The sequence below is a fragment of the Numida meleagris genome, chromosome 16 (assembly GCF_002078875.1).
Source record: "Numida meleagris isolate 19003 breed g44 Domestic line chromosome 16, NumMel1.0, whole genome shotgun sequence".
In the NCBI taxonomy this organism is placed as follows: Eukaryota; Metazoa; Chordata; class Aves; order Galliformes; family Numididae; genus Numida; species Numida meleagris.
Genome location: NC_034424.1, coordinates 7,910,517 through 7,928,419, shown reverse-complemented (window position 1 = coordinate 7,928,419; position 17,903 = coordinate 7,910,517). Strand labels below are relative to the sequence as shown.

General features: G+C 49.2%; 2 protein-coding genes and 1 long non-coding RNA gene across 8 annotated transcripts in view; 1 reads left to right on the top strand and 2 right to left on the bottom strand.

Moving 5' to 3' along the window:
• NACC2 (NACC family member 2) overlaps positions 1-2,696 on the bottom strand; it is a 48,320-nt gene extending 45,624 nt beyond the window's left edge. The window contains exon 1 of the mRNA XM_021413727.1: positions 136-2,696. The gene's annotated coding sequence lies outside the window, so the exon portion shown is untranslated. The remainder of the gene's footprint in view (positions 1-135) is intronic.
• Positions 2,870-6,541, bottom strand: TMEM250 (transmembrane protein 250). 6 transcript variants are annotated; one of them, XM_021413732.1, is made up of 3 exons: positions 6,362-6,541; positions 5,322-5,435; positions 2,870-3,525 (listed from the first exon to the last, which is right to left on the bottom strand). In XM_021413732.1, exon 3 carries the CDS (start codon positions 3,390-3,392, stop codon positions 2,973-2,975), a length of 420 nt encoding a protein of 139 aa, XP_021269407.1. In that variant the 5' UTR covers positions 3,393-3,525; positions 5,322-5,435; positions 6,362-6,541; the 3' UTR covers positions 2,870-2,972. The 6 variants fall into 6 exon arrangements, with proteins under 6 accessions (XP_021269407.1, XP_021269413.1, XP_021269408.1 ...); XM_021413738.1 differs by lacking the exon at positions 6,362-6,541 and adding an exon at positions 6,207-6,233; XM_021413733.1 differs by lacking the exon at positions 6,362-6,541 and adding an exon at positions 5,861-6,153.
• On the top strand, positions 6,656-8,616 carry LOC110406811. The gene is made up of 2 exons (XR_002443580.1): positions 6,656-6,836; positions 7,681-8,616. It is a non-coding gene; the product is annotated as an uncharacterized LOC110406811 (long non-coding RNA).

The following is a 17,903-nucleotide window of genomic DNA, read 5'->3' as shown; positions in this document are numbered from 1 at the left end:
CCCCCCCCCCCCTTGTTAAGAATGCCAAGTTTTTCAATCAAAATAAATGGGGGGAAAAAAACAAACAATCAAAAAATGATACTCCATAGCAGCCACCCAGCATTGCCAGCAGCCACATCTCTGACTGCTGCTTACCGTTATTTGCACGTGCTTAGCACTCCTCCTGCCCTGCTGCAGCTTCGTTCCCCTTGCGCTGGTAAGCGACTCAGAATCTCAACTGCTGCAGAAAATGTATTTTGGCAACGTAATCCTGAAAGCTTTAAAAAAAAAAAAAAAAACCCTCAAAAACACCGAATTTAAATTCTGAATCATTACCAAGATCTTACTTATTCTGCGATCTCCCGGGGATGCTGTGAGGTTTAATTAGCTCTAGTTGGAAAATGCTCTGAAGAAGTGCAGTAAAGGTGCCAAACGCTGCTCTACTCGTGGAGATCTAAAATGTTCAAATTATTGCATCGTAAAACAAATCATTTGAAAATTAATTCCTCTTCCTTGCCAGCATGACTTCAAAGGGACCTCACTTCCCCCCACCAGGCCAGGAGCATCCAACTGCCCGAGCAGCGCTAGGTGTCTGTATGCTGCTAACGGCCAAGAGCGAGTTATTTCCAACTTCACCTTGCCTCCGAGGTCTCCTCAATTACTTAATCTTCAGGTTGTCTATTCCTGTGGACAATTGAACTCAAAATTCAGGGTGTTCTGACTAGATATTTGGCTATGTTTGTAAAGGAAGAATGGGGAATCTTCTGTCTTCTAAGCAACCTATCCCCCAGCTCTCTCGGTGAGCGCTTGGAGACTTGGCAAACACTACTTTTTTTTGTGATTTGGTGAGGACGCATACTTTTTTCTTTGTGTGTACTGTTGAAACTGAATACAGAGGGCAGATGGGCAGGCTACACAACAAAGCACTGAGCTGCAGCAGAGCCAGTCACAGGTCAGTCACTGCTGCAGCAGCAGGCAGCAGCCGGAGCAGGCCGGGTGGGGAGCACAGCAGCACAAATCCCTTTCACCCATTCAAGCCACTCAGGTGGAGCAAGGTCCTACCACCACACCATCAGCCCATGTCTGCGATGCTCCGTCTACAAAGTGCACAGGAAAGCTGCTACAGCTGGCATCAGGGGGTTGCTGGGTGCCTCTCAGCATGCAGCAGGCTGTTTGCTGGCAGCTGTAACTCACGTTCCTGGCAGAAATTCTCCAGCACAGAGTCGCACAGTCCGCAAAACCTGAGCTGCAGCGCACCTGGCAGACAGCTGTACTGGGGAGGAGGAAAGCACTGGGCTGGGAATTACTGGGAACTGTCCCTGCCTGCAGGGGACATCAAGGCCTTGTGGTCTGCAGTATGCTCCCAGAACAGAGCTTTGGGGAGCTCCACGATGAAACTCCCAGACACTGCAGTTTGTGGCACACACTATACCACGTCTTCCTTGCAGAAACAGCCTTCGAATCCCACAAGGCTAATCTAAAGTTCACACCACCATTGTCCATTGCTTATTCAGCTCTGTGTGTCCAGTTTGCATTATATTACATCATTATTGTAATGGTTGATAATGAGATAATTTCTGGTTTTGCTCTAGCTTATGGTTTCAGACAAAAGCTTCCCTATTTTGCATCTGACAGGCTACGAATTGAAGTATGTCACCAAAAGGCTTCAATATGCACACTGAAATACTCACAGGCTGAAGCACTAAGCGTCCTCCCCTCTATGCTCACTGACTTTGCTCTCAACCCACTTGTATCTCAATCCAAAGACCATCAGGTAATGGCCACGTATTTCCAGTCTTGCTTATTTCACTGCAATCAACTCCAGTGATTTCGGGGAGAGAGGGGAAAGGATCAAAGTAAAACTTAGGCCAAGTTCTGGTCTGCTTAACTGCCTGCAAAGGAACAAGCTGAGGTCTCAGATCAAGACCAGTAAAACCAAGCTTAGTGATCAGTTCTCTTCCTCAGATGTGAGGAAAGTTCTCCAGTGACACCACTTGCACTGCAGCAAAGACAGGAGAGAGAGCTCTCTGTAATTGTGGGGAACAACCACTGCCCTGTCAGACTGTACCCTCAAGCTCTCCCAGGTAGGACAGCTTCATTTCACTGCTGCCCGTAAGACAGAAGTGCCTCCAGGAGAAAGCTGGAACTAAACAATTCAGGGAAGAGCAGGACCAAGCACCAAGTTCTAAACCCTGAGAACCATCGCAATGGGTTTCCATAATCACTGCAAAACACTAACAATTTTGCTATGACTGGACATTTCAAGAGCACGTGACGTTGAATGCTGCTCCCATCACTCTAGTGGATTTGTTCTATTGGGGTAAGACTCAATTACTCAGCATTAATTGCCTGAAAAGGACAAAACCATTCAAAGCTATATAATCACATTAAAGTGAACAACATGATACAGTGGGTTGAATGCAAGCCTTGCATTAATCTAAAAAAATAATAATAATAATTAAAAAAGGACAACAAAACCAAAAGCACAACAGTCTGTTGAATTTGGCCCCATATTCTTAGTTGGGAATATGCAAAATGCAAACCACATAGAGAAAGGATAGTGCTGGTCTGGTAGAATACACATTACATGCCCGAAACACAAAGGAACGTTTTTAGAAAAAAGGTAAGGATCGATTCAGAGTGTAGTGTACAAGGCTTTCTGGATTCTGTGCTCCAGAAAAAGTACTCCCTTTTCCATGCCCACAGGAATACAGGAACAGCAGCAAGGCAGGCTCCTACGGACTAGAAGAAATTTATATTAACTTGCGCTATGCAAAGAATAAACACCCAATCAGGTGTTGCACTTTGATCATCAAGATGGCACCTTAACCCTTAAAAAAAAAAATACAAATTCCAGAGACAAGTACATTAATTTATCAACAAGAAGTAGCACTGATAAATAAATTAATTTATATAAAAAAAGAAAAGAGGATATTGACAAATTCAGGGGTGGAAGAAAAATCACCTTCTTAGCCCACATGCGCTTGTTTTATTTACATATCCACAAATACCATGAAGCACCATCCCAGCCCCCCCACTAGCAGCATGGTCACATGAATTCCATAGATGAGCAGTTCATTCATGAGGCTGAAGTCCACTCGCCTTCGCCCCAGTAAGAGGAGGATGATGGAGAGTTTGTACTGGAAACGCAGAAAGATCCGGATGCCAAGGTACTGAAGGCAAAACAAGATAGAGAGTGCCACCCAGAGGATGGAGGTAAACAGGCTGCAGCTGAAGTACAGCAGGAAACGAATGAATCCGTACATCCATCGGGATTTGAGATAGATGTCAAAATTGTTGTACTTGGTGCGCACCAAGTGAGTGGTCCGTACCGGGCCACAGGCCGAATGCAGGCAGGTCGTGTGGGGGCCGTGGAACGAACGGACCCGGCGGGGAATGGGGATTACAGGCATCAGGCACCCCACCGGTCACCGAGTCCTAGCGCAGGACTTACAGGGCACATATCAAATGTCATCCATTAACATGGAAGAGCTCCAACAGCCCGGGAACGCTAACTCTTTGCTGACTTTCCAGGATGGAAGAGACCTGCAGGAAGGCAGAGAAGGAAGACACGTTTAAGCAGCCCAGCAGGAGGACACGCAGCAGGGCAGGCGCTTTCCAGCTCAGTGGCTCTGTACAACTGCTCCACAGAACTCCCAACTTTGCTTACAGCTCTGTTTTGCTTGCAGTTTACCCAAGCAGACATGCAGAAATACAACTGTTTCCACCATCACCAAGTCCAATCTCCAAAAGCAACTGAGTAGCATCCAAGCAGCAGCACAAGTTACAACCTGTAACAAGTTTTACAGAGCTAGTAAAGGAAAGAGGAGAGCTTTACTCAGGGATTATCTTGGCTAATTCACAGGCCCTTCTTGATCCAACAGTCCACCCATGCAGAAAGTCATATTAATGCACGTGTTCACACTGGATCTTGTAGCTGTTTTGCCTTTAAAAAAAAGCTCTCCAAATGCTTTTTCAAGTGAATTCTACAGCCCAGGCACAGATTTCTGCTCATGTCAGAACCTGGCAAAGCTTCACCAAATAAACTGAAACTAATGGAAGGTCTCACAAGAACAATGAAGCAATCATGTTTTTCACACTCTACAGGATGTAGCTCCCCCTGCTTAGATGAGCCATGTAGTCTCGCTGTCATTGCATCCAATGGCAAGGCAGCATTTGAAAGATACCAAACAGTTTATTTCTCCTTTTGTGACCTGCAGAGATAAATATCTCGATCTTGTGGAGTGTTTAGGATTTATAATCTTAACATCCTTCACACGCCCACTGTTGTTATCAGAGTGATGAGCAGCAGCCCATTAGCTGCTCCCTGCTTCACCCCAGGCTCACAATGTGCCAAATTCCGGGAATTATGAAATAACAATACACACATCAGATAATGCTAGAAAACAACAGGGACTTCCCCAGCCTCCTCACACACCCAGGCCGTCAGACTCTTGTTGAACATGAGATCCTATGACTGTTAAAATTAGAGTTACTGAAGTAATTTTTACTTTGCTATTAAACTAATCACAGAGTAAAGTATAAAGCTACAGGAAGCTGCAGTTTTGTATTAGAAACTTTCTGAGGCAACATGCAACACTGGGTGAATCTTTCCATTGCTCAAATGCCTCAAACTAAATGTGAGTGGAAACAACAGGTCTAATCACTTCTACATGGTCCCAGGTTCTAATTCCTTTTCTCTGTTGCAGAAATTTCTTGGCTCTATATGAACTGAGTTGACAAAAAGGAAAGTGAATCAACTCACGATTAACGAATTTTGGAAACTGAGGTCTGATCTCAAATATCAAATATATTCTTGTCATTTTAAGTGCCTCTCTGCCATAATTTCCTGCCTGTAAAAAGGAAATGCTAAATAGCTCAGAAGTGTACAAGGTACACGAAGTGCATAGATGTTAATCTGACATTACTTCAAAAAGCAACAGCTTTTTGTGCCTGGAGCATGCAACTGAGCAGCACAAACAAGAAAAGCTCTCAGCGAGTCCATGTCTGAGTAACAGAGAACAAACCTCACTTGCATAAGCTACAGTTTGCTCTGGGTCTAACTGAGCACACCAACTCCATGTCTGGTTTCTGTTGTAGAAGAACAGTTTTGGTTATCTCTGACAAAACCTTCAATGGGTGAATCTAAGAGACCTCAAACAGCTCAGCTGCAGCAACTTACTCCTTCTGAACAGCAGCAACTCACTCTCATTTACTGTGCCCACCACATCAACAAATAAACTTTGTCAGGTTTGTGTCCTCAGATAAATACCAAACACCAACACTATCACAGCCAAAAGCGGAGGGATGTTACGCAAATAAGAAACTTTCAGAAACGTTACATTGTAAATGATGCTGTCTTCCACGCAGCAGAAGGTCGGAAGTCCGCTGCCGTTTCTGGGTGCCACTTAATTCTTGCAACAAAAGAGTGAAGTTCTCCTGTGACACCTGGCCTCCTAAGAAGAGTAAAAGAAATCACTAAGGTGCTTCACAGACTCACAACGTTCTACATATGAATTGATCTAAAAGATAAAAGGAGAGATTAGCTTTCAATGTGCTCACTTTGTGTGTTAGCAAGCTCAGAACTACAAGACTTCTCCCCAGACGTGTTCAATCCCATTAAGATTTTAATAAGAATCACACACTCAGTAATTTATGCAGCCCAGCTCACAGATACCCAGAGCCAGAAGCACAGACAGGGATGGGAGAATTATGGGAGAATTACAGGTAATGAGCTCTGGCCTGTCACTTCCCTCATCACAGAAGCGGCCCTGATCACGCAGGGCGTACGAAACAATACGGAGCGCGCACACTGCCAACATTTAAAAGCAGAATATATAGAAGCAGGCCCAATCTGTGTGGAAGTGATGCATCTGAAAACCTCAGCACCGCCTCCTGGGCCTGCTGGAAAGCACAGCGCTGCGAGGCCGGGCACACAGCCCGGTACCTCGGCCCAGCCGTGCCGCCGTCACCCCATGCGGTACCGACACGGCAGCGGCGGCCCCAGCAGAACGCAGGATGCTGATGCACCCCCGCCCGGGTGGGCTTCACCCCTCCTCCCTCCGGGAGCTCCGACCAAGGTGAGGGCCAATGACAAATAAAGGTGAGCGCTGGTCGAGGAGAGCCAGAAGGAGGGGAAACCCAAACTCCTCCTCCATCGCACCCAGCCCGCACCGCCCCGCACCGCTCGGGAAGGGGCCGCGCTCCGAGTCCCACGGCCGCCGCACCGGGTTACAGGCCGCCGCCCGGGCCTCCCTCGGGCCCGGCTTCAGAACGCGGCGGGATCCCGGCGGAGGGCAGCAGCCGCCACAACAGAACGAGGCCCTGAGCGAGGCCCTGCCCGCCGCCTTCCCCCCGCCCCGAGGCGTCGCCCCGCGCTCACCGTTCTGCCCATGGTCTTTCGCCGGGCGGCAGCCGCCGAGGCCAGGCGTCCAGGGCCCGGGCTGAAGGGAGGCCCGGGCCTACGGGCAGGCGCCGCTCTGCGCATGTGCAGGGGACGGCGGCGCTCCGGTTCCGGCCGGTGGCGGCGGCGACGGCGGCGGGAAGGGAGCGGCCGAGGCGGCGCACGGTGATGGCGTCATCACGCCGCGCACCGCCGCCGGAAGCAGGAGGGCGCCGCGTTGCCCGGGCAACGTGGGGGCGGGGAGGGTGGGGTGGCTTCAGGGCCCAGCGAGGCACCGCCGGGCACCGGGGTGGGGAAAACACGGCGTGGGCCTCGCTGCCCCTGCCACTACGGAGCTGCCAACCCCGCTCTGCCGTCAGTAGGGCCCGCAGCGTCTCGTGTCTGGGTGGAGCCGCTTGAAGGCGGCGGGCTCGCACTGCTGAGCGAGGCGAAGTGAGAAAAGCTGCTTCTCAAGGTGAATTCGGCCTTCAGCGCGCACCGTGCGGCGCTTCGCGGGGCAGCTCGGCCCAGCGCCACACACTGATGTCACAGCTCACACGGCCCTGGGCTGGGCTGAGTCGGGTGGTGCTAGAACATCTGCAATAGGAAAATCTCCAGACTGTAAATTGGCCATAATCTCCTGCAACACGAACAGGGACAAGGTTTCTCAAAGTCACCCTTCAGGGCCTTTATGCGCGGAGCCAGGCTGTGTGGCTTGGCTCAGGGGTGAGATCCCGACTTGCAGGGAGGGAGCAGCAACAATGTGCACCACAACACAGGCTTCTGGGAGGCCGAAAAGACTCCAAAAGTTCCTTAAACACAAACAGGAGGAGACCACTTTAGAACCAACATAATGAGACAGAAATGTTCTCCCTGCTGGTTCCCCTTAGATTTAATTAGGGATTACTTTCTGTAATGGAAAGAATACAAAACTTTCTTTATTGGCCCCCTGCCCCGCTTGCTGTCTAGGCATTACCACAGTGGAAAAACATTAAATAATAATAACTCAAGCCATCTGCCAATAAGAAGACATGCTGCACGGCTCAGGCAGTTGAAGGCACCCTGCCAAATCCCTCCTAGCACACCAACTGTCTGCAGCGTGCTCCGCCTGCTCCCCCAGAGCATTTTTGTTCTGCAAACACAATGAGGGGCCCTGCGGCGTGGGACGTACATCAAGGGAGAATTACAGCAGTGGTGTACTCCTAACAAATTGCCCTTTCTGCTCTCCCACATACCTTCTGGTGGGAGGGAGAAGGGGAGGTGCAAAGTTGATGCGTTTTCCCAATAGCATGAAATGGGAACATCTGTTTGTTGACTAGGATTAGCGTGAGAGCCACGTTTCATTTATTTCCCTCCATCGTTGACTGGAACAGGGAGCTGGAGATGGGAATTTCAGCCCAAGCAACAGCATTACGAAGGTACTTTGGTCTTTCTGGCTTGGAGAAAGATGGGGATGCTGCTGAATGCAAGTACTGCAAAGAGGGGGCTCTGGCATCCTGCAGGAATCCCTCCAGGCAGACAAAGCCTTCCATGGCCTCCAGCAGCACCCAGACGCCTACACAGCACAACCTCAGCATGTGTGCATGGGGGTGACACCGCAACATCTGTGCCAAGACCACCCCTTTTCAATTTCTTGGGTCAGGATGACAAAAAGCAGTGCAGCAGTACTCAGTTTTCAGCCTGAAATACGCTGACCACTAGCTGCTTAAATGAATGCGTGTCTTCATAAAAAATATGCAGTCCTTGGGTCAGGCATGAATTGAAGCTTTGACATTCAAAGAGGTGAGGTCCTGAGCAGACGCCTGTGCTTCAGCCCGAAGAGAACCCGCCCCCAGCACTCCGACGGGGCTCTGGGTTGTATTTCTTTCCTGTGCTAATTTTACTAAAGACACAACTCATATTCCTGTTGATTGAACAGTTTTGTGTTGACAGCATTGAAGATTTGTGATGAAACTTATCATCAGCGCCAAGAGCGGGCCATTAGTACTAGTCACAGCGGCTAGCTGCTACTGATATATTTTATGGCACGCTTCAAAGACAAACATACACATTTATATGTCACTTGTTGCAATATAAATGCTAACTTGTACTTCTTTCAAAACTTTTAATGAATTGTATACATTTCCTGAGATTTATAGCGTGAACCAAACTGCTCAAAACATTACTTTAAACATATTTGTCACTTTGGCAACAGAACAAAAAAAATCTGGAAGATATTGCATTTAGAAATAAATCATAAATATATGCATCCTAAAGGAGTTTATTTTCGTCATTAATAGTTGATGCTCCCCCCCCAGCTCAGGATTTAAAGTTAAATTATGCAAAATCAAAAACAAACCTGATAATACTTAATCAAACATGCATAAAACTGTCAGGACCAAATAAATTCTCTCAATTAACTTGCTTCAGATTGTGATTGCATTTACTAATTTAATCAACACTAGAATAATTTGGAGAGCGGGTAATGATAAATTACTGTGGTGCTGCACATGAAGAGCCACCAGTGTAGTGTGCTGAGACAAGAATGCAAGAAGTGCTTGCTAGGCTGAGGGCAAGATGTAGTAGCAGCTGAGCTGTCACAATCATTTTATAATGGAAACATCTTATTCCCATTTTTCGGGGTGGATTTTTTTTTCCAGTAAAAAGTTAACACGCATCTCATGGATAGCCCTTGTCTGAACACGTCAATGTTCGCCTGTGGAGTCATTCTCCTTTCAGTCTGGGATGAGTTAAGAAGCGAAGCAGTCCGATGCAGGCATTTGCTCCACCTTTTTTGCTCATTTTGTGAATGAGACCTTTTGCTCTACACACGAGGCCAGCAGCTGCATCTTCCCGTCCTGCTCTCTGACTGCAATGCACACCTGGGGCTCCCGGTCAAGCACTCCTCCTGGAGCTGGAGTAACAGCCTCATAATGCTGAAGTGCCCTTTAGCTCTGTCCTTTTGCACTTAGAATGGAGCTGCTCTTACAATAAAATGGATCTGACCCCTGTCTAGGAAAAGCTTTCAGTACTATTACTTGTGGAGGGCTGAACATCTGATTCTTGCAAGCATAAGCAAGGTTTTATGGAGAGGTTCTCTTTTACAGGTTCACGTGAAGGAAGCTGTGAGGTATTCAACCCTGTAAAGTACCTGGATCTCTGAAAATCAGACCTTTATTTGGTCTATAACCTTTCTACATCCATTTTTCAAAGAATAACAATGTCCATATAGCTACTGTGGGAATAAACTCATTGCAATCTCTTCCCCCCACCCCTTTTCTGCAAAACATACTTCCCAGAGGATAGCTTATCATTTTCGTCACCTTTTATTTGAAACAGGGGTTGTGCTGTATAAATGTATAGCACTTGTACCATTGGCTCACCAGCGGAAATAACTGGATACTAACATGTGTGCTGAAAATATATCCAGTACACAGCTCACAAGTTTCCTTCAGTGACCCAGAAACAACTGCTTGCACGGTAACTCTACAGCCATAGGAAGGTCTTATAGCCATAATTCCAGAGGTTTTAAAGACAATAAACATGCTGATGTGGTATTTTTCAAGCTAGCATTCATTGCTCATTACCTCTCATATCCAAAACCACCATTCAAAACCAGCAGCACCTGTACAAACTCCCGTGGGTTTTCCTGAAGCACTCTGTAAAGCTGTAATATAACAAATTGAGGAATTAATTCTTTCCTTTTCCTTAAAGGAGATTTAGGGTCAAGACTCAACCTTAAATTTTAAGTGTAATCGATCTACCCAACAAATCTACACTGCAAAAACCTGTGAAATAATTTTTCCTTATTACTCCTTTCCAGATCTCATCTCTTAGCTTAAATGTCAGCTTTAATCAGTTTGAAGAGATTTGCATGTGGTAAATAATAATGCAATAGATTAGACTAATCAAATAAAAATCCATGTAGCAGAAAGCAGAACTAATTCCCACTCCTGCAGCGGTGCCGTACCGGCTCCAGGGCCCTGTGGCTCTCCCTCCTCCCTGTAAATCAGTGGGGCTGCAAGGTGACCATCTCAGCGCATGGTGCTCCTTGAGATCCAGCAGTGCTGTGAGCAGAGGGATGGAGAAATGCCCCCCACCTCTGGAGTAGAAGCAGTTGTTGTTTGAGAGCTGCTGGAGTCATGGCAGGAGCCGGCTGCACACAGGTGGAGGGGGAGAAGCTGTCTCTAAAACAAATGACAACTGAGCTGGCTGCTTGGCTGGGGACAGCACTCCTGCCAGCGCTTGTTGCTGCATCACGCTGGCTAGCCCCAAGCTGGCTGATGTCAGAAACTGCCCAGCATCCAGAAAGCTTCCATGGAGAAGTGTCCTTACTGCCTCCTGTTCACTTCTGGGAAAGGGCAGGCGCGTGGGATGGGCGGGGAGAGATGGAGAGAGTGGGGACAGACCTCCACTTGCCAAAGGTGCATTTCCCTGAGCTCCCCCCACACCCAGCCCTCCGCTGGGAATCTGTGGGGCCAACCACTCTGCACATTGGCCAAGGGTCAAATTTAGAGACAGCGTTCGTTTTTCTGAGATTAATGAAAAGCAGCTTTGCCACTATTTCTTCTGCATTGTTACGGAGCATCAGACGGTGCCCAAAGCTTCCACTCGCCGGGATTAGCTGCGATGCCGTCGTCCTCAGCGCCAGGGTGTTCGCTGTGCCAAGACTCCTCCTTTGCACTGGGGTGCACGGAAAGCATCCATGCTATTTTCCCTCTTTCCCTTATTCCATTTCTCAGACCAGCAGGGCAAGCCACCAGCTCGCAGCGCACCGCGCCGGGAGCAGCCCCGCGTCCCCGCTGTCTCCGGGGGGGACCCTGCGCGTGCGGCCGCGCCCCGCCAGGCGGAGCTGCTGCCCCGGCGTTGCGGCGGCTCCGCGTCCACCCCCTCCTCCCCAGTCCCCGACCCCCGGTCGGGACGAACTTTGTGACCGCTGAGGATTCGGCACCGTCCGCCCACGGCGCCCCGGGGAGAATCTGTGCTCGGCGCAGAGCAGCGCCTTGCAGGTGCGTGGGGAGAAGCTCCCGGTGCCTGCTGCCTTGCGAGAGTCCGTTGGGCATTGCTCCTGTTCAGACTATGTACTGTGAAGGAGAAAAGGACTTTCCGGAATCATTACTCAGCATCAGCCTTATAAATAAAAAAAGATCGAGAGAAGAGGAACAAAGGATTTGTCTTCAAACAAACCCACATTTAAAAGCAGTGTCTTTTCAAAAGGGAAAATCACCGCAGTGGACTAAAGTAGATTTCTCTGTAGATCAGAGCACTGCTTCTCTCCTTATATTTACCTCCAGAATGGGGAAACATGGATCTCCATGACAAGTTGCACCTACCTCCAAACTGAAAATCAATGCAGAGAGCACAGAAATAAGAGCTGAGAACACTGCTTCCAAAAATGCAACACCCACTCGACGGACACATTTGCCCATTTTTCAGCCTGGCTTTTTCCAGAGTATGAGTATTGGCACCAGAAAGCCAAGTGACCCATAAGCAGCCCACATCCAGGAGGCAGCACCCTGCCCAAGGCCGCTGCCAGCTCTGCGGCGCCGGGAGGGACCCACAATTCACCTCCATTCTCCCCAGCTTCCCAAAGTTTGTCACGGGCAGAGCAGCCCTCAGCTTCACGGTGCAATGTTTTGCTGATGAGAATGAGGAGGAGACAAAAACCCGAAGCCCTCATCAATCACAGCCCAGCTCCCGGTACAATTAGCAACTTCTATTATCTTAAGAATGACACTTGTAGCACAGAGCAGAGCATGGCACACCTCGTGTTATAATACAGCTTGCAAAAAAGGGAAGGCTCGAATTGCATTAACATTGCATTAGATTCCCATGACTTTTTATATCAGCACTTGTGAGTTATTTATGAATTCATTTATTTACAAGGACAGCCCTTTCTGCATTCAGTTGCCATGGTTCCTTTAACTCCTGTATCTTATTAATTCTGGATGTTATGAAATAAATATAGAGCAGACAATCACCGTGTGTTGTTTTTTTCTTCAATATTCCTTTTTTTTGCTGTTTGATTCCCTGTGTCCTGGGCAAGAGGGCCCAGAACCAGGCACCTCCCTGCAGCCCAGGGCTGGGGGGGATGCAGGGGCTGCCCAGGAAGGAGGACAGTCCTGCAGCTAGGATCCCAAAGCCAGGGCACTGGAAGCGTGTTGTAATAGAATTCCACAAGAAAATTAAATCAATTACCGAGTCTAATAAAGCTCTCAAGGTTTTTAATTAAACTAAGTTTTAATTAAAGCAGCACGAGCCCATGCTCCTTTGATATTCTGCCTCAGACCCCAGAGGATTGCAACTCCTTTTGGTAATTTACGTGGGCTGGATCAATCAGGAAAGGCGCACAAATGTGAGAACTTTGTCAATTCCATGGGATGGAATACTGAACACTGGGAAGCACATAGGGTGGGAACAAACAGCAGCTTGAGCTGACCCCATACCAGGGGAAACCATCTCCCAAAAAGCCCCTGCAGGGACAGGCGAGAGCCAGGTCACCCAACTTGCACATCTGGTAAGTGGCCCCAGGATGTTCTGCCTCTATTTTAGTCTTGTTTTGTACACAATATGCCCCAAACATGCTTTGTTTCTTAAGGAGATAAGGATCTTTATGTAACCCATTTTTCCTTAACACTAAGTCCTTTGTCAGGATTAAAGGATCCTAAAACATCTGTACGGGCTTGGGTGGCAGATGTACAAAGAAAGCAGCCTGAAATAACATGGAATATTAACCTACTAAATGAGATATTTAAAAAATAAAGAGACCCTTTTGCATTCTTACTTACTGCTGATTCCTGGCCCTGGCTGCACAATGCAGGTGGTAACAACAGCGCTGCCATCCTCTGTGACTTTCATCCCAACATTCATACCTGGTGCCTTGGATATTTCCCCTCTTTCTAGTAGGGACAGCATCACTTTCCCTGCCCCAGACAACACCACCTTCCTTAGGGAGGCCTCACAGGTCTCCTCTGGGCACCCTAAAAACCAAGGAGCACAGTATAGATCCCAGAGCTGCTTTTGTAAGCTCTGCAATGCTTCTGCGCAGCTGCTGCTCTCCCACACCCCAGCCCATGTAACAGGCATCAGCTGGGCAAGGCAACTGCCCTCCCTCTGCCTCCCCAAAATGTGGCACTGCTGCACACCTGGGCTGTGCAGATGGAAATGAAGGATGAGAGACTAACCTGGATGGATGGACGGACGGACGGATGGATGGATGGACGGACGGATGGATGGATAGGAGCACCCAGCAACCACCTGCCCAAGGGCTTTGCCAGTAACTGAGATCAAACCTAATTCAGATGTGACCCCACAGAGCAGGTCAGAAGCATCCCAGAGTGCTGCAGCAGGCTGTCAGCAGCCCCTGCCCTTCCCTCTTCCCGGCCCATTTCCAGCAATCCATACCGGCCCATCCGTCCTGGCCATGGCCAGCTCCCAGCCATTAGTGTGATTACTGGGGGTCGTGAAGTTCAAACAAAAATGTCAATTTTCATCTGGAAGAATGGTCCCGTTTTAGGAGCAAAGGGATTTCTTTTCTCTCTCTCAGAGCCCCTGACTGTGAAATCATTGCTCCCTGAAGGCTTGCAAATTTCTGGCCAGCGAAAGGTGCCAATAGCTCCCGAGCCAATAAAAAGATTAACAAGGGTCACTGGTGCTTCCCTCTCTGGCTGCACTTGAAGGCTCTGGGGCCTATTTTGAAGATATTAACCATTGCCTTTACCTCCTGCACGTTTATCATGGGGTTCAGGTCTGTATGGATTTATCGATGGGACGCTGCCATCAATCTCCCCGCAGAGTGCCAGCCCCAGAGTCACCTGGGTGACATCACCCGAGCAGGGGCACTGAGCAGGGACAGGAGAAGGAAGATTGAAATCATGCAAAGCAGCTGCTGAGGGGGAGATGCAGGCACTGCCCTGGGGCAGGGACAGCATTACACAGGGGTTGGGGTACAGCCTGCCCCACGGGCATCAATGTGGGGTCAGGACAGAGCCCCCATGTTGAATGTTTCCTGTTCTGGAGAAATTTGAGATAGGTTCCTATGGCTTGGTCACAGCCTGGTGGCACTGTGTGGTGGCACAGCAGTGCTGGTGGCACACGGTGATGCTGGGGGATGCATGGCAGTGTAAGGAGATATGTGGCAATGGTGAGTGGTGGTGGCAGCCGACAGAGCAGGGGCACACATGGCCGTGGTGGGTGGCACTGTGCCCATGGGATGCCCTGGGGTACCCTGCACCCACAGCCCCAGGGCTGCTCAGCCCACCTGGGAGGTGACATACACTTCAGGTGGGTTTTTTTCTTGCTTGTCATTGTGTTAAATAATTAAGTCTGTTCCATCTTTACCTACTGACAATGTGGCCCTTAATTAAGTGGTTTAATTAGATGCTGGCAGCTCTAATTAAGTTTAGGATGCTGGAGGTGACTGGGAGCCTTTGGCTGAGTTGCGGAGCCTTTCCCCGGGGACCTGATGTGGGAGAACCCTTCACTCCATGCTCTGGCCTCTGGGCAGGGACCCATGGCAGCACCCATCCCTTTTGTCCCCTCTGTCTCTCCCCATGGCTGCTTGGGACACTGTTGGCTCAGAGGTGTCAGGGAGCCAAGCTCTGCCCTGGAAGCATGGCCTGGACACATAGGGGCTGTGCAGGGGTCCCCCGGTGCCCGCTGAGCATGAGGCTGGGAAACAGGGACAGGACAGGACCCTCTGGGGCTGCGTCGGGCTGAGGAGCAGCATCTGCAATTCTACACCATGTATGGGGCTGTCTAAAAGATGTATTGCTTTTTAATAATGTAAATATGTAAATATTACTGAGGTGCCATTAATCCTCCTTGCCTCAACTTGATACCACTCTTAAGAACAAATGTAATAAGATATTATTAATATGCAAAGTAATAGCGCGTTCACCTGACGAACGCCGATGCATTGCAGAGCTGGGCAGCAGCAAGGAGTGCTGGGGAGTGACCCGTCCCCCCGCCCCATGGGATGGCTGTGCCACCCCGAGCACTGCGGGCAGGGCCCACTGTTGCCACTCCTCTGCAGCCATGCCCTCGCTGCTGAGGCTGCTGCAAAGCCTCGTGCATTTTCCTGAAGGATTTTGTGGCTCCTCTCTTAAGTTTTATGCAAGAGGAGGGGGAGCATGGCTGGTCCCAGGACGTGGATGTGCAGGAATTGAAATGGAAATTATTCTGTGCAAATGGTGCTTTGGCTCACGTCAGCCCTGCCCTGTAAATCTGCTCATCCTTCTCGCAGGGGAAGCTCAGGGAGATAACCAATATTTCAGCAGCACAGACTGGTGGAGACCTTCACCTCTCGGTGTCCCCCTGGGCATGAGACCAGAGAGCAGCTCAGGCATGAGCATGGCCATGGTTAATGCAAAAATTAACCTGTTGTCCTCACTTGGGTCAAAGTAATTTCATTTAATTTGGTAATCTGGGCCCTTTATCATTAATGAGTCCTTGGGGGGTGGGGGTCAGAGCCTCTTTTTGGCTGAAGAAAGCAGCAGAGATTATTTTTAATACTCAGGCCACTCAATAAAGCAGAAATACTTTTTCTATTGACAGCGCTGTTGGTTTTCACTTCATTGGTGAATGGAAATTGCCAAATTAATCTCTAATTAAATCTGAAATTAATCCTCAATTCCATGATTAATGAACGCCGGAACCACAGACTTACCTATGTAAAGTGTACTGAGAAATTGCACACAGCAGATGTCTGCAAATAATTGGGACTGTATCGAAGAAAATGAATAAAAAACAATTATTCTCTGCTCCTCTCTGTACAAGATCTAAGCGGTAAGCAGGGAAACTACCAGGCTGCCACCGAGCACTGATGGACCGATGTCCTTGCAGGGATGTTGGTTAAACCAACATAGCTTTAGACCAAGCAGGTTTTGGCTGCTTGAAGTCTCCTCTACCAGAGCCCTGGATCCTTTTCTCCTCCCTGGGCTGCATGGGGCAGCTGTGTGCAAACTGCCCGACCTCTCCAGGCATGACCCTTCCCCTTCCTCCCAGGTTTCTTTTCCCATCATCGCTTTAGCAGGGTCTATTGTCCTGGAAATCTGTTTGCCACATGTTAGCTGGAGCTCTCTGCTAAGGTCCTTGGTTAAATATTCATGCAGAGGTTGCTATTAAAGCAGGGGCAAGAACTCGGGTTACACGCAGGAGATGAGGAGATGGCTGGGCTGGCAGAGGAGACCGCCTCGATATCAGGTTAAGAATCCTCATGGAAATGGCTCACCCCACATAAGGTCTGGGCGTGGAGTGGTAGGGAAAGATCCCCAGCATACTGTGCAGCTGAAGTGCATTAGTTACCCGTGTGAGCTCGGCAGACCACGGCCCTGAAAATCTTGGGTAGGATGGTAGGACATGAAGTCCTGCATGAGTTTGAGGACACTAGGGAAGCAAAAGAGAATTTCCAGTTGGGTTGAGTTTCTAAGATGGGAAGAAAAAGGAAGTGCCTGTGGATGGGATCAGGGCCTGCAGCTTCAATTCCATGCACGGGGCAAGGAGACTGCTGGGCAGGGAGCAGCACCCAACGTCGAGCTGGGACTGTGACAAGGAGGGGATGGGGACATTGCAGGGGGACGCTGGGGACAGACCACCCAGGAGCATCCCACCCTCCCTCCTGGGGGCAGGAACCGCGAGGGCAAAAGGACAGGGGAGCAGAAGTCAGCCCGGGGGTGTCGGGTAACCGTCACCTGAGCTCTGCCTAAAGGTGACTTCCTCATGAATCGCTCACAAGCGCTCCCGGAACACCAACACGCGAAGCTGGTGAATTATGCAGGGCAGCGCCGCGCCGAGCAGATGGCATTGCTGCTGTAACGTGAGCAGAAGCACTCGACAAAATGCAAAGCCCAGCAATTAACCTTTTTGAAGGTTCCCTCTTGTCTCGGGGATTAAACCTCCTCCAGTCCCCCTGCGCTCCGCTCCTACCCGAGAGAAAGGAATAATCCTCCAAACAAACAAGGGAAATGGACTTCACAGCCCCAGCGGCCCCAAGGCGAGCTTCCAAAGCCAACCCCAGCACCAGTGGGTCTGATGCTGACTCCTCTTGTAGGCAATGCAACACGGCAGCTTGGGAGCTTATTGCTGCCTTGAACCCATGCCATCCCATTATTTTTCTTTGAGATGAAATTTTGGCTCCAAGAGGATGCCTGGAAACTGTTTGGGATGCAGTTTTTATTTACATCCCCAAGCTTCAGCGTTTTATTCTTTCCAGAGCCTGCCCTCCTGCAGCCTTGGCCGGGGTTGATTTATGAGAGAGAAATAAAAGAAGAATAAATCATTTTTTTTTAAATGAAGAGAGCAAATTGATCTTTTCGTCTTAGAGTGAAAAAAAAATCCCACTATTCCCAATATAAAGGTCTCAGGCCATGATTACTGGGCGAGGAGAGGGACAGACAAAGGAGGGGAATCGGGCTGGGGGACAGCAGCCCACCACGACAGCGCGGGTGAGGGATGTTTTCAACACTCTGCTCCCTTCAGGCCCAGATTTACTGCAGAGGACAACACTCAGGAAGCTGGGAGCCTCCAGCCTGCGCCCAGGCAGCGCGGGGCTCCTGCTGTTAAA